At 35.0% G+C, this 25779-nt stretch overlaps 1 protein-coding gene across 3 annotated transcripts in view; it reads left to right on the plus strand.

Moving 5' to 3' along the window:
• TRDN (triadin) overlaps positions 1–25779 on the plus strand; it is a 104205-nt gene that overhangs the window by 37251 nt on the left and 41175 nt on the right. For 2 of the 3 annotated variants that reach the window (XM_061460012.1, XM_061460011.1), the window contains 4 exons: positions 3985–4026; positions 10401–10538; positions 12431–12457; positions 25595–25645. In XM_061460012.1, coding sequence (XP_061315996.1) covers positions 3985–4026; positions 10401–10538; positions 12431–12457; positions 25595–25645 — 258 coding nt within the window. The remainder of the gene's footprint in view (positions 1–3984; positions 4027–10400; positions 10539–12430; positions 12458–25594; positions 25646–25779) is intronic. The other variant, XM_061460010.1, reaches the window with a different exon arrangement.

Here is a 25779-nt window from a genome sequence, read left to right on the forward strand (position 1 = left end):
GTCTGTTTTTTCCAGTTTAAACCCCTTATTTATAAAAAGTCCATGGACATAGCTGAAGATTTCACATAAGAGCACCTGTCAGGCGTTATTGACACTAAAATGATTTTCACCCTCTGAGAGTTTGGCCTTTTGTGTCCATTGAAGATAATGCCATCTTTTCATATAGAAAGCAAAATCTGAAGTGTATTTTTTAGGGACTCATTAATTCTAAAATCCAGTGAAATTTTCTCTTGGGCTTGATACTGTTCTTTGAACAACCAGACCTGCATAAAAAAGTGAATGATTACTTTCAGGACTGTAAGTTTAGTTTTGCAAGCATGATTAAAATTAATTTCCTAGTTTTCAAATGTAAATGAAGGATACCAAAGAAATTATATTCAACTGTACTTTTTTAATCTATAAAACACAGAATATTCAGTGTATTTTTCCTTAAATAACACTTTCATAAGTCAGTGCATTCAATTTCTTTCCCTTTTCTTTACCTGAAGTTCCATGAAGTCCAAGTTTAGGAAGTATGCATAGCATATGAATGAAGCAAGCTGAGAGAGAGAAACTTGCTCAGTCTAGAGAAGAGAAAACTGAGGGGTGACCTAGGAGAAGCCTGCAAATTTTTAAAGAGCGGTTACAAAGATGACAAGGGACTTCAACTTACAGGCTGCTACCAGAGACTTTCACTACATCTCTGTGCAAGAAATGACTGTCTCCATAGCAGAGCTGCTAGTAGTGACTGTACTACACAGGACTGACTTCACCAGAAAATAGGGGCTTGACATAGCAAATCAAGCTAGGAATCTTGTGTCTGAGGAATATACACAGTTTTGTTCCTCTTGATTACACTACAGAGCTGTTAGCCTCTGGCCAATAAAGGAAGTGAATGCCCTAAGTTATGAGTTACCCAGATACACAGATATTCATGGAACTAAGTAGAAACACATCAGCAGAGTAGAAAGTAGTTTAGATTTGAACTCAGAAATTATTTTCTTATTTCAACAATCAACAATATTGCTGTCATTACCTTTCAACAATCAACAATATTGCTGTCATTACCTTAAGGGGAATTAATTCAAAATAGACATAAAGTATATATTTTAGGTCTTGTGTATTCTTTTAATTTATCAGTATAAACTTCAAGTGGCTTCTATGATTAGACTGCCAAACCATAGATTTTTCTTCTCGATTACTATGGTTTTACATTCTTTCAGAAGTAAACTATCAACTTTGGGAATTTTGACGGTTTATATAAGATGAAATTTGTACCAGGAGTAACTATATGAAAATGAGATATTTTCATTGTAAAATAGATGTGCTAAATTACTTTGGTGGGGAGACCCTCTCTATTTGGTATTTGAAAGGGAGCCATTAGAACTGAGGTAAGATAAGGTATTTCAGTAGCTGAAGTTAGAATACATGAATTCAAGCTCCACTCATAGAAAGATTTAAGGTATATTTTGTGCAATTTTACACATCCAGAACATGCTGACTGTAAATTCTGTAGTGCTCTGTAGTATTCAGGAGGTGTGGTTATGATGCAAAATATTGCAGGAGGACCCTGTGTTATGGATTGCATGTATAAAGTGGGGCCTCCTTGGTGGTTACGTGTCAGTTTGCTCAGAGGTTAGAACAGAGATGGGATGTGCAAGTCAGCTTTGGCAGTGGATTTTGAGGAAATTGTGAGACAAGAATTAAATCAGTGCTGAAAGATTCTCCTTTGTTCTATCTACCCAGAAAGAAATTAAATTTTGCAGTGTTTCACTTTATTATGTTCATTCCTTTGAGGAATGAAAGCTTGCTTTCCTACCATGTTGTATTGCACAACTATAAACATGAATGAAATATTTCTAATGCGGTATGAAGGTGATATGCATTACAGAAGTCTGAGATAAGAAACTAGGAATCTCATGAAGCATGTAGTGTGTATGAATAAGTAGCATTGGAAGATTTCATACGTTCTCAGTGTTTTCAGAAATGCAGAAAATGACTCATTTTGGTTTGATGTGGGCTTTGCAACTGTTTGTTATTACTACCATCCTTTGTGGTTAGAAAACGCACCTTAATTGGTTTCATAATTCAGGGATGTATTTCATGCATTTCTTGTACACATAACTGGATTATCTATTTTAATTGGTAAATGTAACTAAATAATTTATTTCAATCCTGAAGATTGATTGCCCAGGAATCCACGTTTGCTGATGGGCTAATAAAGTGTTCAGAATTCTCTGCCATCTCTGTGACCAATTACAGCTAATTAACACAGCCCTAATTTCAGATCCAGAGCTTTCAATATTCAGAGTAAATTGATAGTGATTTAGCCAGTCACCTGAAGGCCAAACTAAATCAAACCTAATAAAACTCACTAAATCTGTAAAACCCAAGACTATACACAAAATAATCTAAGTGAAATTAGCAGGCACACAGCATGGTGAACTTGCCATTTTGTGGTGACTGCTTTCTTAAAAGAAAAAAGTGCAGATTCTTTGTGGTGGATAATTCCTTTTGCTTAGCTATAAGGAGTCTTTTTAGAGACCTGTAATGAAGGCAGATCTCTATGGAGGCAATGCCTGTCAATGACAGAAGAGAAGTGGAAGTCAGCAAAATGCAGCTATTCTACTGATTTTTTTTTTTTTGTGAATTAATAATAATTATTAGGAATGCATACATCCATTTTTCTCCCAAAATGTCATCACTGTGTGGTCTTTCTGTTGAACTCGTAATCACTGGAAACTTTTAACAACTGCAAAAATAAGATGCTACTTATATTTACTATTGTATTTGTAACGGTATATCCAAAAACTGATATTACTTTTGCACTTACACAGGAGAAATAATAAACTTCCAGCTTATTTTAAAGCACCAGTGAACTTAATGGAACAAATAATTTTGTCTCTTGGTTAAAGAGGTGTTTCAAAGTTTCACCAATTTGAAATAATTGGTAAAAAAGGTATTGACCCTTACTGTGCTTACCTTGGAATTTATCAAAACAGTGCTATAACCTTTTGAAACACAATTTTTACTGTATTTAAAGTTGTCAATCCATAGCATGAATAAACAGTTTATCCATTGCAAAGTTCTTAATGAGATTTTTTAATTGAATTATATGGTACTTCAAATAATGCACTCAAACCTACAAAACAATTTGTTTTTCACTGTCTTCCATAATGATAAAACAGAATGATAAAACCAATTAAAGGGATTTAAACCCTATTCTAGTTTAAAGAAGGGCTGCCCAGATGACATCTTATTTCTCGTGTTTCACACTGCAGAAAATCTCACAGCTGAGTTATAAACCCCTAGAAAATTAAATTATGCTGGAAAGAATGACAGTCTATGAAGTATTGCAGTGCTGCAAGTACTGTGTTCATCCCAAATGGTCTAGCATACATAAGATGATAAACTGTGATAGATCAAGGTCACGAAGGTCACAAAGTTGAAAATAAGACATTTCAGAAACTGTCTCAATAAATAGGGAAGGATCTGAGAAGAGAAAGGTCTTGTGTGTTTGAATGCACATCACGGGATACAAAACACAGCCCGAATTTATGGTCCATAATGGTATCTGTGAAATTTCTAATTTTAAACAAACAAAACTAGCAATTCATTTCAGTAGCAAGTGCATTAGTGTAATTCTTTATTTACTTGCTGTTGAAGAAATCTAAATAATTCAACTAAAATCCACTGTATGTAATAAATTCTTTTCCAGCAGTAGAATGTTTGTAGTTTGTGAAAATACCTGTGCCTTATTTAACCATGTTTTACATTGCTTTCTTACTGTATTATTTCACATCTACAGTGTATTGTTTTCTTTGTAATGAACTCCAATTTCTTCTTCATAACAGCAGACCCACAGAAATTAAATAATTCCTCACTTCACTTCTTAACTGCTTCCTTTAGTCAAGTGACAGCTGAGGATGTTCATTATCACTAATGGTGTTTCTTCCTTTTTTTCATTGGCCTTTCTGGGTTTCATCCTGTTGCCATCTGCTATAGCCACCTATTCACAACATTGTGATGATCCCTGTTTACCACCTGGTAAAGACTTTCTGCCTGCAGTGCTCTCAATATGTGTGTGTGCGTGCGGTCTGATAGACAGCAATAACAAAGCATGGGCACTAGCAGAGTGCCAGGATGTGGCAGCACTGCTTCTCCACTAACCCCAATTCTGGCTCACTGGGGCTGCAAAATTCTTTGCAATAGCCTCCTCCCCATTTTCATACATGCTTGAAAAAGGTCTGTCAGCTAAGAGTCGCCCTCAGTCAGGAGACTCCCAGGAAAGGGTGACAAGCTGAGAGGTACTCAATTTACCCTCCTAATTGCCCTTTAAAAATGCCGTTGTACATTTTTTTAACAGTATTGCTTTTTTAATCTAAAGTTAAGATCTGTGTTCTTAGAGAATTGAATACTTGCAATGATGAACAATAAATCTTCAAATTACTTTAGATAAAATGTCTCCCTGTTTCAGAAAACACAACCTGATTAGGGTCAAACCAAAAGTCTTTGAGCTGACTTCAAATCAAGCCATATACAACAATGTGTGACTATATAAAAAATGCCTGGTATTAACTGATGGATTGTGACACTTTGTGAATTTCTTTCTAAAGTTTGGCAACTAGATTCTAGTTATAACTACTTTGTTCTCATTTGGCTGATATTAGAAAGAGACAGAGAAGTTTTATGCTATGAACTGCAGTCTTCATATTTATGACTTAAGTACCTATATAATGGAAATTACTGGGTAATATCGAGTCTGAGGGGGGTGGGTATAGTTTTTATACTTGCAATTCAATATAATTAATATGATATATTTATGCTTACAATTCAGTGATATTCACTTGAGTTTGTCCTGCAGATTAGTGTCATAAGCATGCCAGATGTTACTATATGAAATAGGTAGATAATAGTTAAGGACAATTATGTTGGTAAACTGCAATATTAATAATGAAAGATTTTATGTATCAATTGAGTTTTATATGTTATTACTCTTCAGAAGATCACAGAGTAGAAACAAAATACTACTACTAATAACAAATATTAAAAATATATAAACATTCAAATTAAAATACTGTTCTCTTTATAACGGAATATTTTACTAAAATTGGATATGTTTTATTATTGCAAACTAGTGTTAGGCTTTTGTATTTTATCAAACATGACAGAAATTCTCTGTCTTCATCAGCTGTACCTTGTCAATATCAATGTATTAGATTATACCTCATAGGTCAGTCTTTACACCAGATAATTACCATAATTTATAATTTAATTGCATTCAACTCACTAGAGTCAAAATATGTAATTGATGAAAATCCAACAATTATTAAGTAATTCATGTAATTCATTATACCCCCCTTCCCCCAAATTTTTAAAAGAGGTTAAACTCTGAGTATGTATTTAACTATTTGACAAGCAAAACAGATTGATAGGAGACTACATTCATGGCAAAGTTATTAATAACGAATAAAGTGATTTACACAGGTAAATCAGTCACTTTCTGTTGTGCGCTTCACAGGAATAAATGACACAAACCATGAAACTCAACCAAATTTGCTTGAGGTGCTGCCATGTAATTAATCAATTCCTATTTCCAAAAGCCACTGATAAAGGACCTATTATCAGTCCTGATGAAAAAAAGGTTTCTTCTGTTCACAAAGTACCTCAATTTTGCTGAAATTGAAGTGACTTTGTCAGTTTACAAAAATTGTCTTACGTCTCAAGAACGCACCTAATGCTGATTGAAGGACTTTTAAAGTCTGTCATTGGTTGATTTCATAAAGCTGTGTTAAGTGTGAGTTGTTAATTACTATAAAAGGGGTGAATTCTATTTTCAAATCAATTGAAGTGAAAATTGTGATCCAAGCAGAATTCAGAACTGAAGAAATTAGTTGGTTGGAATTCTTGTTGTTACATTTTAAATAAAAAATATTGGTTTTGAACCAATAATGCTGGAGAACTAAAAAGAATTGTAGCAGTTTAATTTTGATGTAATGATCATGAAAGCCAGTTTCAAAATACATAGTGAGTTTTCATAAGTATTTAATATCTACAGAACATCTTAAAGCCTTTCTTAAAGAAGTTTTAACCAAATTTGCATACGTTTCATAAAGAAAATTCAAACAAGCTTCAACATTTTCTTACAGATATCTGTAACAGGTAACAAACATTCCCAGCAAAATTCAATTGAGTTTTCCTACAGCAAAGTTTTTTGAAAGGTAGTATACAAAGTAAGTCACTCAATTTGGTGGGAATTCTTTCTCTGTAGCTTTAACTCTTCCAAATTTCAGCATTTGCCAAAAAGCCTTTGACAAAAGAATTGGGGAAAAAAAAAAGAAAGGCAAAACTTTATTATTCTCATAGCAATGAAAGTGCCAGCAAAGTAGTGCTGAACTTTTACTGACCTTTTTACTGAAAAACATCTCTTATACTGTACCAAGTAATAAAAAACGTAACAAAACAAAATGTTATAGTAATTCATTGTTGGTGGTACCAGCGTTAGTTTGGAATGCAAATGGTTTATCAAGGTGAATAATCATATCAATTATGAATGCAAAGATACAAATCTAAGTACTTAGCCAAAGTGTACAGTGAAAAGAAGGATTCAAATATGAAACAGCACTACTAATAGGATCTATGTCACATACCTCAGTCACAGGAAAATGAACTGTCATATCTGTGCTAATTTTTCAGGTTTCCTTTCCTTCCTAGTCAATGGAAAGGAACAGACATCTTTGCTAATTAATTCATATAACCCTAAAAAATATGTCATAGGAAACCAAGAGTGGACTTCTGAAGGTCGCAGTATGTCTTTCTGCACTGACTTTTAAGGGAGTCTAGAAGCCACTAGGGAAACACCTGGCTTTAAGGTACATCTGGCAGATAGATAGGATAATCTGAATTTAAGGTGCGATTAAATGAAATTACATACTGACAAAAAAATTCTTCAATATTAATTGCATGTTTCATCCCTGAGTTTAACCTGCTGTGCAATCATCTCTTTCCTTCCCCTCCTTCCTCCTTCGACAGACATTTAGTATTTTTCTACTACATTATCTAAGAGGAACTGGCTCAGTCCTTATTTACAAGTTCAGCAAAAGGTAGAACTTTACAGCATGTATCTATCTATCTGAGAAATACTCTGCATTCATAAATGCTGTTTACAGTTTAAATTTAAGATCCTGCCCCTTCTATTCCCAGCACAAAAGATATGTGACACTAAATATACAATATATATACTGTACATTGCATACCATGTATAAAATATTAATCAGTTTATAATTATATGTTAGGAACAAATGATATATTACATAGTATGTAACACAGTCTCACAAGAGAAGTATATTATTAACTTAGTTTTACAATAAAGGGTGTTCTGAGGTCTGCCAAGAAATGAAGTGTCAGACAGAAGACAGTTAATCCAGTCTGAATGTGTGGAATCCAAGGATATTCTAAAGAAATTTACCATACTGTACCCTTGCTGGACATTTGTAAATTAAAAAAAAAAATCTAAATTTCATCCAAATATCAAGCTCAAACTTTGTTCACTCTTGAAGCAAGAGTATGCAAATCCTCTGAAAATAGTTATCTTTCTTTGCATGTGTGTGAAGTGACATCTTTCTCTCTACTTCTTACACCCTGAATTGCTTTATTTCCTTTGTTTCTTGTGTATTTTGTTCTACTAGGAAAAGAACCTGCTATTGGCAAAGTTTTGGGGAGAGCTAAAAGCATGTATTTGACCAGTAATAATTTTCACTTCAGCATTACCTGGTGTGATGTTCTTAAGCGTTTTAGGACACACTGTTACTGTTGCCACTACTTTTTAAAAATTTAGGAGATACAACTGAAGTCAAACAGAAGATCTATGCACGATGAGATAACTTTCCAGGCCTGTCCATTAAATTGCAAGTGGATCTTACAGTATCTGTTTGTATGCAAAATTTAATTTTGCAAATACCACTGAAATGTCCTCTACCCAGCCCCTAGTTTCCAAAACTTTCTATGTTAAACAGGATTTGCAGATTGGGCCTGTTAGTGTAGGTGTAGCTGGAGAATTTTTCCTCTGGACACTTACAATTTCTAATCCCTTTTCATAGTTTGCTATGAAGATGTCATGAATTAAAGACCAGGGGCTTTGATTCACCAGCAAAGATGGCTTGCCTTGGGGTGGTTGGAATAATTTCCTCTGCTCTTGATCTTGCTCTTCTCTGAGCATTTCCTTTGCCTGCCCAGGGGGAACAGCTCTGCTACCTGTGAAGAGGTTCTTGAACTGCTAGTTGATAGACCAGTATATTAAAAGAAATTGACACCAATTCTTGACTAGTTTACAGCTGTAGTCCCTGCAGCTCTAAAAGCCCGTGGCTGTAAAACCAACTGAGCCATCCCTAAGCAACCAGTGGGTAAAGAGTAGGTGGAAAGCCACAGTGGAAATCAAGGCAGCTGCCCAAAGTTAAACCATTTGTGCTTGTGAATCAAATCCTTGGTTATGCTAAGATCTCTCTGGTTATGTCCATTCTATTAGTCCCCTTGGATTCCTCAGCACCTCTAGATTAGAGCAAAATGCAAATGACATCAGGAGTCAGGTTTCAGATTTACTCTTAATAACATAAATATAAGTATTCATTCTCCCTGTAAACAGTTGAGAAAAGTATTTCTGGCAAATAAGTTGAAAAAATAAAATTTCTACATCTCAATGCATGAGGCCAATGAAAATAAAATGCCTTATGAAAAACAGAGTGCACATGCCCTGTTATACTACTCAATCATTCTGAATACATTAGTGCAAATAATAGTAGATTAAATTAAGAGATCACACATATTTCTTTGTAATTATGTCATTTCATCATGGCGCTTGATCAATTTATTTGATGTACCTGATTGTTTAGTAGAATATATCTATATAATACAACCTTCAAGAAAATAATAATAAAAATATTTCTTTGGTATACATCATTGCTAAACGGATGGAAAATAATAGAAAGTCAGCCTGGTCTTTTGTGCTTCAGATTAACTAATTAGAAATAAATGGAATTATTTTGGGATCCATTTGTTTTTCAAATAAAGTTACTTGTATATTTCATTATAGCACTTTTAGAAAATAACTGTTCATACTGCTGCCATTAAAGGAGTTGCTTCAAGCCTGCACTTTGCCTGTCTTTGTAACCTGCAAGTCCATGTAAGAATACTTCTGATTACTGCTAAGATTTGGCTTGTGAGTCAGAACACTGCAACCAGAAGTAGTTCTGGAGAGACTTGTGTTTAACTTCTTACTAAAACGTTTGCATACAGAAAGATAGTGGTAAACAGAGATACAGCTCCCATCTTACTACTGAGCATGCATTTCTATTGAAATGCCTAGAAACAAGATGAGGTGAATGATTCAAATCACTTTTGTGATTTTTGTGATTGCCTACATTTGTGGGAAAACTTCACACAGATAGGGCAATCATTCAGTCTGCCTTTTCAAGCACAGTGAACAGTAACATGAACTGAGTGAGAGTTGTCCCTTTTCCTAAGCAGTGCTTGGTACAGATTTCAAGAAAATAAAAGTCTGCTGGACAGAAAGGCCAGAAGATATACTCTGTCAGAGGCTGGAAAGTTCCTCTGGAACATGGTAGGGAGAAATCTGGTGAAATCACAACTGGAAAAGCCTTCAAGGGAATGCTGGTACTACCCCCTGATGGTTGCTCTCCTTGGGTGTGGATACAGTAGGGAGCAGGCGCCTTACTTCCACCGGAGGTCCCACACAGGTGGAGCACCTAAAAACTCACAGCTTCCTTGTTTTCCATCTTACTTGCCTGCAGCAGCGGTAGGACTAGACCTGATTAAATATGCAGATGTGCACAAATGTGCATGAAAGAAACTCTAGAAGAGTTGTAAGAAAGAGAAGAACAACCCATGCAGTAGTACATGTTTGGCAGTAGCTGACTCTGTCACAATTGGATTTGTATTCCCCTTTATTCCGGGCTCAGGTTTATTTTAGCCTGATTATACACAGCTTTCTTCTTCCCATCCTTCACATGCACTCCATGGCAATGGTACGACCTGTCTGTGTGGTTAGCCAGGTCATTGTGGTTATCTAAATGGATGAAAAAGAGGTAGAATCAAATCTATATTTATACTTTGCCCTACCAAGCCTCTTAAGAAGAGCCAGAACTTGGAGTGCAGTGTTAGCTCAAATTATCCACTGGGTCCCTAATCGCTCTGCAAACAGCAAATATAGTAGGATATAGTTTATACCAGTCCTGGACAAGAAGGAGAGCTGTCCTCAAATAATAAAGATTAACATTCACAATCTTTGTTTCTGTTAAAGGAGATAGTATAAGTAGTCCTGTATAAAATGAAGATGAACTTTAATCACTGAAGGAGTATTTTTTTTTTTTTTTTCAAATGGCTTTTATTTTAAACTCTGCACTCAGGAAGATCTGTTCACAAGCTCAGCACAGAACCACTGAGAATCATTCATGAGACATTGGAAGAATCCACTGATTGGCTTTATGGCTTTTTTTCTTTACTGTCTGACATCGTATGGAGTGATGATGATGACAGTGATGAAGGTATTTGTAATGTAAAGAAGTCTGTAACTGCTCTAACTGCTGTTTTACATGCATTATGTTGGCTTACTCAGCTTTTAACCTCACAGACAAGAAGGTCAAACAAAATGAAAAGTGAACATTGTTGCTAATAAAGCATCTACTGGCTATTCCAATCAGTAAATTGGTCTCTTTGTTAGCTTTCATTTCATGTTTAATGTACCATTACAGGAAAGCTGTCAGAATTAAATATTACCATTAGTACAACTTGAAGTAAAGAGCACTAATTTATACATACTTCAAAGCCACAACCAAAATATGCATCAGGATATTGCTTCAGAGAATGGCAATAGCTACTCTCTTTTAATTGGCAAGAATTTAAAGAATCCCCATAAACATACAAGATAGACCAAGAAACTTGCAACTTTTTAATTTGATATATTTATGGCAGAAGAATATATTGAATAAAAAAAGAAAGAAAAAAAAAGGAAAAAAAAGCATTTTGGCTGAATTGACCAGATTTTGAATGGCATCTTGCAAATAATTCAATTTACTAGAAGCTATGTTTCTGCATTATAGTAACATTCTTCATCTGACATCATTTGATAAATGAATGTAAATTACCAGGCTTTCAAATTCAGAAATAGCTAGCCTTCTGTCATAAAAAAAGGAGCTCCCTGGTGTAAGCAGAGTAGTAGTGGATCATCAAGTAACATTGTATTGGTCATTTTGACAAGCAATGAGTGTAGGAGACATATCTTCATTTCATGGTAGTTTATTTTATATTCTATTTGGCTATACCAGAATATAATTAAAAAGCACATGTACTGAATGTGACTTTTGCCAGTTTGTTCATAAACTTCAGATATTATCAAATTTCTACCTTTTAAATGTGTGCATGAGCTTTTTATATTAGCACCATATATGAATACTAATAGATAGGCTGCTACATGTAAGCCTATGAACTGGGCATCCTATTCTGAGATATAATTTGCAGCTAGCAGAAAGCCAGTCTCTCATACGGTTGAGAAACAGAAAAGGTGAAATATGGAAAGCTTGCTAAAATTTGAACGGTGTTCATTTGTATCATTTCATAGCCCCCAAAGAACCAGCAAACATTCAAATACTCCAGTGGACAAGTGTTAATGGAAGTAGGAAAGGTCATAACATACCTAACATACCAAAGTTCAAGATATGAGTGCTCAGAGTGTTTGAAAACCTCAGTCCTACCAGCCTGTGGAATTTCATCAGTATCTTCAAGGAGTGTGAAAAGACAACAGGCAACTTACTGCATTATATTATAAAAAGCAAGTTCATGTGAACTCCCTGCCCGCTGTTCACTGGAGTCAGTGCAGCGGCGGCTGCACACTTGCCCCAGTCATTCAGGCTAACTCCTTTAAATTTCATGTCCTGCATGGAGGTGGAATAAAACACTGCAGCAATCAAGTGCTCGTATTTCCACTGAAATTGATTTTTTGCCTTGGATTTCACTGGAAGAGCTGCTAGATTTACAACCTTGTTAACCTGCATCTACATTTTATCATTTGGAGCTAAAATGGAAACACTGGCTGGACCTTTCCTTAAAACAGGGAAATATGCATAAAATCAAGCAAATTGTAAATTGCAGTCACAAGTTAACATGCAGAAGCACAAACACAGATTTTGACTTTTCTTTGGTTACTACTGCGCATTGAATTTATCTATCCTAAACCCAGGAAAACCTCTTTGGTGAGATACATTATGAAAACACCAAAATCTCAGAATAGAGTGCTTGTCATATATCATATAAAGAATAGTTCGTCGTTTTGTTGTTTTTTTTTTTACTAAAATGAGCCAACATGAGAAAAAAAATGTGGGTTTTTTTTTAATGATGATGATACCTGTTCTCTGACATTTGTTCTTTTCTCTTGTCTTAGGTGAAGTGGAACCTTCCCTGACAAAAGGTTGGTCACTTGTTTTACTCTAGAGGGCAAATATTTTGCAACCATTATAAGAATTAACTAATATATTTCTGATATAAATCCTGTCATTAGTTACATGTCAGTTTACTAACCTTGTAAGTTTTTAAAAACTCGTTAAATGAGAAACTCTAGTAATAATACTAGCTGTACTGTTTTCTGCTCTGTGAGAATTCTTGTTTCATTATTATCCAAAAAATCTGAAAAATGTTCATTATCCAAAAAATAGAATTGCAGAATATTTCTATACCCCTGCCCTGCATGTGGGATTCTTATTAATGCCGATATGAGTTCGGTATATGTCTGGATTAAAAAAATGTTTAGAAATAATAATATAGAAAGGATATTTGGTGAGAAATAAAGGTGAAGTGTCGTAAGAGCATTTTACCTTGTGCCAACACAGAAACCTAAAATAAGAACTAAAAGAACTACTGAATCTCTTGAAAAAAATCACTTAGTTATCACTGAATTTTTAAAACAGACAAGTAAAGCAAGTAGGATTTACAATATACGTCTTTTCAGACATTAAAATTGTTATGTTGAAACATAAAACTTAAGCTCAACTTCTATTAAGTCAAAATGAAAATGTATTAAAAAGCCTGAGGTTATAGGACGCAAAGTTTTTCAAAGCAAGAGTATGTTTATTTCTCCAAATCAAGCAAAGCTTGATAATAGCAAGATGTGTAACCAGACGTATGTGACCTGAAATTGGTATCCATCAAATTATCAGTAGTTAAATGCCCGTACTAAAGAATCTATCACCCCAACTGGTGCTGAGATTACAATCCAGTTTTCTCTGAAGTTAACTGGAACTGGATCAGGCTTCTGTTTAATGAAACATTTTGTCAGTCTCAATAGAGAATCCAAAGAATTAATGGGCTTGAAGACCAGGGCCATTCATCTTTCTATGGATGACCCTTCATGTTAGGGCTGAAGACAATCTATAAACAGTGCAGGAGAACATTCCATCTCTTTATTCCACCAGTAAGAATCACAAAAGGTTCAGCATTGCTCTGTCTCCTCTCTCAAAGAGAAAAACACATTGTTAATTTCACAGTGGGTGTAAAGAGTCTAAAGATGTAGGTCATTGTTGGCAGGGATGCTGGGTACATGGGCAGAAGGTGTCTTCACCATGGGCCACTGTAGCTGACCAGGCTGGAAGTACTGTGGGATACTTCACTGCTTGGAAGACTTAATCCATACAAGTATTCTGGATAATACCATGTTCAGCATTGCAATGCCTGCTTCTTTGGCAATCAGTGACATACCTTACACTTTGCATTGGGACACTAGGCAATACAATAGAATCCAGCTGGAAAATGCTTAAATTAGTCAGTTGGAAGAGGTAAGGTGAATGTTGAGGCCTAAAAGTCCTCCATCCAAGAAGCTGAATACCTAATTGCCAGCTTGAAATGTTTTCCGGAGTATTCAGAGTTCTCAGACCTGTTCTGGATATAATGCATGAGAAAGTCTTCTATCTTTGGTGTGAATAAAATGGACGCAGAGCTGGTAATTCGTTTGGATTTACTATCTTACAGGGTAACTCAGCCACATGGATGTGAAAAGGCTCAAATTCAAACGTATTTCATGGGCAGTAAAATAGATTTTGAGGGGGTTTCTCTACTTCCTGGACCTGCACTCAAAATTTTTCTCTTTATCTTTTAGGGGACAAGGAGTCCCATCCTTACCTCTCTTCAAAAAGCTGTTTCTTGACTAGGGCTGATGAATAAAGGGGTCTAAGACCCTTTCTGGGTATAACTACAAGCTTTTACGTACCAACATCCCCAAATAACCTATTATAATCTCTAGACAACTGAAGGTCTCCATTTCATGCTAGCAGCTAAGATTTGTCCTTGATTGTATGTGACTTTGTCACCACTTTTTTTCTGGGCTACAGAAATACAACGCATGTGGTCTGAAGCCACCGGTCCCTTAGGCATGCCAGTGCAGATATTGTGCATATCTGCTGAGTGACCAGCAGCTCTGAGCATCTCAGAGCTGTTACTATCTCTCTTTGCAGGCTTCTCTTAAAATTGTGTAAACAACAAGGAGCTGAATTTCCTGGGTCTAAGACTATACAGAAGTTTTCGGAGAACTCTGTGATAAAGCCTAGTCAACAGCTTTTCTGCTTAGGCACAGTGAGGTTAACTCCCAGGGCTGAAGCTCATAGGGTGCAGAAGGCAGTCCTGGGGGATGAAGGCTCAGACAAGCTTGTGCAAGAGGACATGCTGGTAGCATTTGAATATCCTAAGCAAAAAAGATTACCCAGACTGTCCAGAACACTAGGGCTCTCTCCAGAAGATGAACAGTTTAATGGCTTGCACTCATTTACAGAAATCATCTCTCAAATTTCACTCTGGAAATGTACATTATAGTTGCTGTGCCTGATTTTTAAGTATTTGTATTGGATCCAATACACAGTTACTGTGGTACCCATGAATAGGATGAAAGTTTTTGAAAAATCTCCATGGCTAGTTTTGGTGTATGGACAAGACTTCACTCTTCTGCTTTGCTGACTAGGAGATATTATGAATGCTAAAATGTTAGCACAAAATTTACTTCACAATTGAATATAGTAACTGAAAAATAAAGAAGACACAATACACCTACATATTGGAAAAACTTCAAGGGGAGTAGTACGGACACTAGAGGGATGAAGGAAGTGTAATGATAATTACAAACCCAGGGAAAGCAAAGATCACCTTCCTAGAGATGTAAATTGAAAGCAAAGATAATAAAAGTACAAGTAATGACAATAGGCTTGCACATTCAACAGGACTAATATCAGTTTCAGAATCCTTCTGCAAGGATGAAAATTCCTCTCTAGTGCCTTTTTTATTGCAATTATTTTTGCTTGTCCAAGTCTTATCACTAATATTTATCTTTAATAGTTAGAAAAGTCTGAACATCTGATATTGTCTGAAGAAAAAAAAAAGTGCTCTTTGGTGAAGGTAGTAAAAGAATATCCCGTAGAGGACTTTGCAGTCTTTAACAGTGGGCATTCTTAACATGCTAAAACTACAAAGCATTTTCACAAAAGATATTGAGAAGCCTAATAACTGTTTCTTGCAGGCTTAATAAGCTGTTGGCTTTATTTCTTTCTATAACAATTTTTATGACTGACAGTCTAGTTCATTTTTTTTCAGGGTTAGTTTTATGTTTAGAGACAAATTCAGTTATTTGACAGCTGTTTGTTTCCTTATATTTTGGTCCTTTTTACTAAAAATTATTTTTATACAAAAAAGATATTTTTTTTTTTTTGATGGACATTACTGATATCAGTGGCAAGTTTGTGAAAGAGTTAAGGAACCTGGTGTACAAAATTAGAAATAATGATCGTAAAATATAAGCAAGTGCAGACACTTCAGCATTGTCATCCATGGCTAATAATGAGATTATTAAACTATTCTGGAACTTCAGTTTACATATGGGTATCTGACAATTTAAAATCTGAACATGGATTCCTCATTTAGGTAGCCAGGATACACCTGAAAAAACCTGCACACATTAACAGTGGGGGGTTTTGCATGTTAAAGTCAATGCATTCTGGCTGGGAAACATGAATCTAATATGTGGTCTTATGAATAAATTGCTGGAAACCTTTGGAAAATATTCTAAGATCAGAATTATTTGTTTTTTTTTACTCTATACTTCAAAGATTAAGAAATTGTTGTCATAAGACATCCTTCCTTGATTTTATATTTTTGCTTGGATTAAATCCTATGTCTTTCTCTCTCTTGCACTTCCTTTCATACACACACGAGTAGGTCACTATGTGAGTAATTTTCATTTCAATAAATACAATTAACTTAGAAAACACAGTAAGAAATTAGCCACCTTCAGGATACTGTTAACCATGTCTGTATTACCAAATAGTTTTTTATTGGCATAAGATTCTTCTATATCAAAAATAAAAAGAAAGTATTTCCTTGAAGGAGAGATGGATTGCTAAATTTCTGTGAATTTGGTTATGTATAAGGTAGAAAAATGTATTAAATAGTTCTATGAAATGATCCTTCTTTTTTTTTTCTTGGCTCTAAATTATTTTTTTTAGAACAATGCAGCTTAAAAAATCATAGATTAAAACAAGAAACCACAAAACCCCAGAAACATCAGTTAAAGCTTGCAAGAACTTTTAATTATAAATAAACTGTTCAGCAAATCACCTTATTTTTCTGTTTTCAGTCTTCTATTTATTCAGCACAACAGCACAAACTATTTATTTGTTCAGATCTGGATATTAATCTGCACTAACTGCAACCACCAAAATGCTCCCAAAAGGAAAGATTCTGAGACCAGATAATTTCTCACGTCTCCTTTTAAGAGTAATCAAACAGACTTCAATGAAAGCTTTGCCTGGGAAAGGGGAGAGGTAGGAGCCATCTGCTTAGATAGCCTAGATGCTAAACTGGGTTTGAAAATGTTTTTTAGCCTATAAATGCCGGAAAAGAACTGGCTTGGGTATTCAGATGGGGTAGTTAAAAACATAAAAATATTTAAGGTCCTGCAATTCATAATGTGTGTCAGATTGTTTCTATCTATTAAGTACATAAGAACAGTTATGTAGGATCAGACCAAAAGTCAAGCTCACCCAGTGGATGGGACAGAAGTCCAGATTCTTACATATAAAATTCTTTGCTACAAGGGTTTTCTAAAGTTTAAAATAACTATAAGCTACAAATAAATATTTCTTACTGCTGATCTCAGAAGAATATCTGGAAAAATTCACATTGCTAGCTAAAATGGTAACTATATTTCTGGGCAGAATACTGAAATTAGAATATTGGTTTTATAATTTAGAAGACTTTTTGCTATACAGTAAGAAATCTGGAAAAATAAAACAAGTGGGCTTTCTGGAAGTAATATTCATATTCATAAACCAGTTTTCAAACAAAAAATTGACAAGGAAGTTCAGAATACCAAACCTCAAAACTTAGTTGCCAATATGGTTGTTATATGTGTCTTAGAAATTAACTGTGCAGTTCCATTCACCCCTAAAGTATGTATCTATTTGCACTGGCAATGCCTTCTGAATTCAGTTTCTTTTACGTTGCCATATGGTAATGTTCACTTTTCTGTATATGAGTTGCTATAATAGGTCTCTCTAAAAGGCTTTCACTGTCTCCCTAGGCTACACTTTACTACAAAGCATTTTGCATATCTTTGTGTAAAGTACACCCTGTGTTAAAAGATGAAAATCGTTGATTGGTTCAATTCTCAGATGTTAAACTGCATTCCAGATATGTACTTTTTTGCGTTTTTGTGGCATCCATTTCTGTTATTAATGTTCTTTTAACAATCTCATCTTATTTTACTTACTCTGACCGATACAATAATAGCATACACATGAAAAATCAGCATTTTATAATGGGAAGAAACTATCTTCCATATTATCCAGATGAAACAAAACTATATGCCACTAGGGAACAGGGTTGTTCACTTACAGTTCTTTTGCTACTGAAGAACAGTGAGAAGGTTTCAGTTTGAGTCGAAACATTTTAGTCCAGACTTGCCAGCTACCTTTCAAAAGATACAGAATTTTGAGCCATAAGGCTAGTAGAAATCCTGGGAAGTTTAGCAGCACAAAGGCTTGCAGCTGTTTAATCTACCCTCTTAAATCAGGGAAAACACTAAGCAAAACTATCCATGTTACCTTTGTGGAAAACATTTGTGACCCAGCAATGAAGCGCTGAGGAGTTTGAAAGCGTTCTCTGACTCTCAGAGAAGATGCCTGCCTGGCTGGGAGCCTGGTGTGCCTGAGACAGGGTAAATACCTGAACTGGGAAGTGAGGGGGCCTTCCAAAACTAGTTAAATCCACAGCACCAAAACAGGAGGTCCTCAATGTTTCTGAGTGAACTCATATCCCCTCACAGCAACTGCTGTGCCAAGGAGAGGATATGAAAAGTGAAGCCCCATGCTCACGACCCACAAAAACAGTATCTCTGCATGCCAGATGCCTAAAAAAAGCCCCCCCAAAAACACTCAAAAAACCCCAGCTGGCTCTAGAAGTGATTGAGTTTATAGAGGAATATGCATTTGAAGACCAATTCATTAAGGTGGGATCTGCAGAGTTAACTTTTAAAGCTGAGCAAAGGAACTGTGGTTAGTCTTGTGATTTTTTCTTTTTCTTTTTTTTCCCTCTTTCCACAAAAACACCCCTACTGAATAGATTTATATGGGGAAACGCGTTTTTGATGCTAATCAAGATTAGCAATTTTATGTATTACTGTATATATCATTTTACTCAGAGTCTACAAGTTTTGTCTGCATTTTTTGGGGCACAAAATAACATTCAGCTAATGCAGACTCTGATAAAATTGGTTATGAAAAACATCATTTAAAACTGGTCCAATAACATCTTTGCAGGCTGGAATCCATACAAAGAAACATTTCAAGACAATTTGACTTTCCACAGAAGGAAAAGAAAAGCCTGGGTTTGATCACGTGGCTCTTATCTCTGATTTGTTTGGGTTAAGAGGTTTGTGGTTAATTTTTGCAATTAGCATTCTTTTTACATTTCAGAACCAAGGTACAGAACTGCAGTCTGGGAATGAGAAAACATTTATAACATATTTATATACTTGGAATAAAAATTACTGCCATGTAAAAATTGCTTAGAGTTGAAAACCGTTTAATATCTTCCACTTTTAATTCCTTCATACTTTCCTTCTCCTCTCAGATTTTCAGGAAAAATAAATATTTTTCTACTTTGCTAAAAGACAACTCTGTATTGAAAGATTTCATGGGATTAAGTTTTTAAGCAGATTTAGTAGATACACAAAATTCCTAAACATATAAAAACAAAGGCAGAAGGTCAATGACACAATGACACAACAAAGGGAAATCACGACAATCAGTAATTTTGTGATAAAATAATAAATATATAGTTAATTATATATGCCTACTCACCATTAATTGCTAGAGCTATTTTATTCTATAATAAGAGGAATGTTATTTCAAACATAGAAATAAAGAAAAGTATGTATATATTTAATTGTCTTTAACATAATGAGAAAAGGAGTGGAATAAGTTCAGTTTAGAAAGTTGGAGATTATGAAAGACTGGTTTGTAATAAAATCTTTACAGGGGCTGGGATGTTTTGCTGTTATGAAAATAACATGCAGACTGTTCTGAAAATATCTTCCTTGTAATGCATCTCTTTTGATGTATGTCTTGTAAAAATAAAAATAACACCACACCACACTGGAATAAAGCACGTCTCAGCATTGATGATGATGCCAGCAGGTCATCTACAGTGAATTTTTATTATAGACTAATGAAAATACAATAGTATGGGAACAATTGAACATTTGTTGAACTAGAATCTAATCATTTTTGTCCTCTTCTGGCTTTACAAAGAAAGCTTAACATATATCTAGAAGGCCATGTTAAATCCCTGCATTCTTGAGGGAACATAAAACCTACTTGGTTGCTTTATGCTGCTAAAGATAAGTAAATTGTCCAGAAAAATTTGAAGGTCATGTTCTCTATTATCTCTGATAGCTGTTTAAGGATGTCAAAGAAAGTATCAAGTGGAGGGAATAAAGACAGCTAAGGTGGAGTAGCTGAACTTTTGCTGAACAAGTTTAGGAAAACCAATATCACTTCACAGCAACCTTTCAGTTTGGAACAACATGTTGTTTGAGGTAAATATACAGCATAGTGGAGTGCTTTGCGCCAAGAAGAATGAGAAATAGTATTCTGTGATCTCTGTCAAAAGCAGTCTTATAGAGCAGATGAAAGAAACACTGTATAATTTGGCAAAATTTGAAAGAAAAAGAAAAGAAAAAAGAAACCTACATTCTCACTTTAAATTGTAGTTGTGATTTCCAAAGAGACGGATAGATAATTTTGAAATCATATTTAAGAGGCACTGTGGCCCATTATCTCACACAGTGGATGAGCACACAAACTGTTCAGCATTTTCTTTGGTAAGAGGCAATTCTTTTCCTGTAAGGTTTTCATGAAAGATCGTATGACACATGACTTTAGGAAAAGTTGTTCTGCACCCCCGTGTGAAGTTGTTATGAATCCTCAAAACCGGCAAGATCTAAGAAGACACTGGGGATAAGACTCTGCTGCCAGCAAGCTAGTAGGGAAGTCACCTAAATTAGCCGTATGTGTCACTCAGTTTCCAACACTGAATGCTGTACCTAAATCCTTCTGTTACACTGTCTTTTGCTCCTGGATATAGGCATAATATAGCAATCTAATTCCCCAGTTAAATATCGCCTGTTCTTTTTGGGTTGGTGGGGTTTTTGGGGTGTTTTTTTTTTTTCCTCCCATGTTTTTTTTTTCTGTTGCAAAACTTGGGTGTTTTCTTTTTTCCTTCTAGAGTACAGCAACACAATATTTTACTAGATAGCTAGAAGTTGCTCTAATGTACAACTTCCTTTATTCTCTTCCTAGCCCCACAGGATAGCTGTCATCTTCACCAGTTGGTGTTATCTAGATTCAACATACACATCAGCTGCACAATTGCAAATTTCTCCAGAGGATACCAGCAGCAGGAGAGTTGACTACAATTCTTCATACAGACAGCATCTAGAAACACATTAGAAATTACATCCTTCTCATTTTCTAAAGCTTTTAACACCACTCACACCTTGCCCTCAGTATCTATTTCCACCAACTTTTCAGGATAATCAGCTGCCTGCTACCAATCAGTCTTGATAAACTAAAAAGGATATAGCCCCATTAAATTGCTGGTAATAGCTGTAAGGGTTTTAACTGTTCAGGAGCAAATTATTAACCTCTGGCTCACCAGGAGTCTGAATAGGACTCATTTGCCTTTTCACACTTCGATGTTTATAAGAGAAAGAATGTCAAAACACTGACCATGTATATTGCTGTGTTACCTGTAAAAGACTATGAAAAAAGATGACCAACTGGTAATGTTTTCTTAGAACAATGTATTATAATTTCAAGTGAAATTTTATCTGTTCAATTATACCTTTAAAAGATACATAAAACCTATATTCTATTCTCACTACAGTATTTAAGTAGAAACAGGATGGCTTTAAGAATAAGGGGATAATATTGAATTTCAAGAATCAGAGTTAAATTCCCAGTTCCTTTGCTGGCTTTTTGTGTTATCTTGAGTAAAGCATTTTTGAGTTTCAGATGGGGGCAATAATCCTTTTGTTTTCTCACTTTGCCTTTCATACCCTTGACACTTTTTGTTTGGTTTGTTGTTTGGCTGTTGTGGTCTTTTTTTTTTTTTTTTTTTTGGTTTTGTTTTGTTTTGTTGTTGTGGGGGGTTCTGGGGGGTGTTGTTTCTATATATTTTGTTATATTTCACCATTAAGATGATAACTCAGCAGAGGGTGAGGTCTAGGAGCTGTTTTAGCAATGCCAGATCGCTACACACCACTTCATCCTCTAATGAAGCAAGATGCAGGGCTGTGCTTTCCCAGTAAGAGAAGAAATGTACTCCTCTTAAAGTTTCAACTCCTGTGTTAAGGAGATAGGATATTATATCGTTATAAGTCCATGTGGTACCAAAAACAATTTATGTAGGCTGAGTCCTATAGATGCTATCATAACACTATACAATTTAAATGGCTAAGAATAAGGCCATATATTTTATTATACCAAAAAAGGAAATAACAAAAAATCAAAATCAAAAACACAAGAACAGATGAAGAAGGGAACTGTTCCAGGAAGCAGGAACCTCATGCCATATTATGAGGGGCTGTGCTCTTCCTTCACACTGATGTAAACCTGCACAGTGCTGCATCATTAACTCACAGATTCAGGGAACTGTAATTTTTTTCTCTTTCTCCCACCCTGATCTTCCCACAGCTGGGGCTTTGTAACATGCAGCCAGTGTCGGGCTGTCCTTAGACACTGTGAACTGCTGTTAATGAAGATTAGCTGGGTAAGGCATGGGGGAAGCTAGTACACTAACTGCATGTTCAACAGCTATTTCAGTAAAGCTGTCTGTGACACTGATCATCAGCTGATTGTGAGGGCTTGCCTTGGGTCAACAGTACATAGATATATGGGCCTGCTAACAATATGATCAAATATATCTCCTTCCAGCATCTTGAAATGGTCACTGAGGAGACTGCTAGCTTCCTTTCTTGGCATTATTTAATCAATCTGCATGTTCTGTATATCTGCACAAGACCTGAAGTCTAGAGAAGTCAGTGCCAAGCAGTATCCATATTTAAGGAAATAAAGTACTTACCCATTCAAAATTGAAGGAATGCAAGGGGAAAGGTTATTTTTCATGTCTGCTTGATAACTGAAGAAAACAAACAGTGAAATACAGCTTTTAAAATACATAGTCCCTTGCAATAATTTAATAAACCATGCTGTCATCTCGTAAAGGATCGGAATGGTTGCCGTGGTGACAAAGATTATCCTTGCTGCTGCTTGATTCTGTCATTTTTCTAAACACGAATCCGTAATATTTGGGATTTATTAACAATGTGTCACATTGATAGAGATAAATTACATGCTTTAAACTGGCCCTGTAAGTGTTCTGTGGTATTATAGCCACTTCTTCAACTTAGCAATAAGATATGATGTGATTACTAGAAAATTAAAGCTATTTGTCATTAAAGATGAAGAAAACGGTATTGAAATTTCAGAAAAGAAAAAAATACTCTCCAATAATATAATGTGTTTCCTTATTTTTAATATTTTAGAGTTATCGAAGAGTCACTATTTTCTATCTTGTAAATTGGTCAAGATCAGCATATATTGAGAATAGATTTATTTGTGCTGGGAAAATTTAGCTTGTAATGTATCAGAACTGATGTGTTCCAAGCTGCAATTTTTTATGATGGCTCAAACAATAATAGGAAGTTTATGAAGAGATCTTATTGATGCCCTACTTTGCGATATATTAAAACATAAATATACACACTGTATTTCACTTTAAAGAACTTGTACAGGATTTTTTGTGATGTGTAGCATTCTAATTGTAGCAGCAACTTACATGAGATTCTCAGTGCAACTGTCTAGAAAGTGACATTTTTGTGTACCTTACTGAAGTATTTGTGTCAAGTAAGTTTCACTGCTGGCAGAATGTGAGACTGATTTAAATGGCCAGCTCTACAGTCATTGCTCCATACTATTTTGCAGTCAAATTAGCAGTGAGAATTTCCCTAAACCCTTAGCAACTTTAAAGACCTTTTGTTTTTATTTTGAAAGAACAAAAGTTTATACTTATGTTTTCAATAAAGAGGGGCCTATTTTCTGTGGTGAGACACATGGGACGTGTGGGAACTCAGAAAAGTTGAGGCATCTTGAGGCAATTAAGGAATATGTGTCTGTGTAGATGACTGCCTGAAGAATGTGATTTATCACTTAGTGGGCCATATTCACCTCTGTGTGTAGGATGACCTCTTGAGCTGGGTGAGATATGTCTCTACTGCATGTTGCAATGCAGAGGAAGTGACAAGGAGACAGGGAAACTCTGAAAATCCAGAAAAGGATTTTCTATAAACTGGATTATCTCAGTTGATAGAAAAAGAATCTTCATACGGTTGCAGAAAGAAAAATAAGCCAGGCTAAAATGAAATACAGTTAAACAATACGGCGTGATTTCTTCCTAATCACAACCTTTGTGGTTTATATAACAATAAATAAGCTACACACCCAGGCTGCAAGAAACAAGATGAAAACTAAATCAAAAGTCTTTAGCTTAATGTTATCATATAATTAGCTTAACTTTGCTGCCATACATTAGTAGCTAACAGTATTTTGGACTATATTGCACTTTAGCTCAGTGAAATAGTATTCTCTTTATCCAAAGACAACATAGGTTGATAGCATAGAAGAGGTGATTTTCCTGCAAACAAGACACAATCAATATTCCAGATGGCAAATACTATCAAATAAAACCATTCTGTATTTATTTTCAAGAACCTATACTAAGATCAAAATCGTGGGAAGCAAAATTACCATTGCCTGGACCTCTTTGGCAACGTGCATGCTGTTACAACCTGAAGAAAGAACTAAGGGTATAAGTGGAAAATTTCAGTTTTCTTCAAAAGACATTAAAATAGCTCTTTAGAGTTGAGTTGTAGTATGCACAATATTTTCTTTGTTGGATTAATTTTGGGGTCAGTGTTCCTTGTTAATTAGACACTACAGGCCAAATCTAACCCTAAACTACAGAAGCATCTCCCACAGAGTCTGTGAGATTGTAATGTGCTTTTGTCAAAGATGAATTTGATCCAGTATTTTATACCAGTTTCCTACTGCAGGAAATATATGCATAATAACATAAACCTGGCACTCTGTATAGTCTTAATAACTTTACTGAACACCAGTAATAAACGGCCTTTAAATTTCTACCACTGTATGCAAACAGTGCTATGCAATCTTGACTTAATTCTGGTTTGTTTTTTTCTCAGATTCAACACTTTGCATTTTCAATGTTATCCTTTTGTTTGGGGCAGTAGGAAATAAATTAGTGTCAGAGGTATATAGCAGTAATTTAATATCAATAGCATAAGTGAGGAATTTTGTTTAAAAGAGATAGTGTAGCAAAAGAAGGTAAATACTGTTCCACTTCCTCTTCTAAAAATACAGTACTCAATGCTTTGGTATATAGCAAATGAATCATTCTCCAAGACAATGATCCCTAACCTGGGAACTTTTATTTCTGTAATCTGTATACAGTATTGAATCGCTTCTTGTGTGCTGGAGTTATCAGTTCAGCAAGTGAGCTCTAAAAAATTTAGTAAATGCAGTAAAAAGAACATTTTTTTCCTTTTGAAGGTAATTTGGAAAACATAAAATACTGGTAACTCAAGACACATTAAAAATATGTTTAGTAAAACCATGAGTTTTTCTGATTCATGACCAACACATGTTACTGTATAGCTGTTGCAGACCAGCAAAATGTATTTTTGACTTTAAAATTGCTCAGTTAAATCCAAAGTAATTATTAAGTCATTTAATGTTACTATTTTTTGTCCATATATGCATATGTATATAAAATTGAACTATATTGTGTATAATTCTGAATATGCAGATGATAAAGACATTACTCTCCTATAATATTTAAAGAATGTAGGTGTTTTTTATCATGAAAATGCGTCTGATATGTTGTGTGTGAAGCTTATTATAATATTGCTAAATTTACATTGCATTGTTTTCAGAAATTCCCAAACAGAAGCTGGAGAGATATGAAAAGCAAACACCAACAAAAGGTGACTTTGTATTTCTGTCTATTATCTACCTATATACATATATATGCGATATACAGTGTATTTGTTAACTACATATGTTATCACTTTTACATTATAGACGCATTCAAGCTGTAAATTATCACAGAATTGTCTGT

Source organism: Pezoporus flaviventris, unplaced genomic scaffold (assembly GCF_033815535.1).
Source record: "Pezoporus flaviventris isolate CSIRO_AGI_PZ_B2104156 unplaced genomic scaffold, CSIRO_AGI_Pfla_v1 ptg000031l, whole genome shotgun sequence".
Taxonomy (NCBI): Eukaryota; Metazoa; Chordata; class Aves; order Psittaciformes; family Psittacidae; genus Pezoporus; species Pezoporus flaviventris.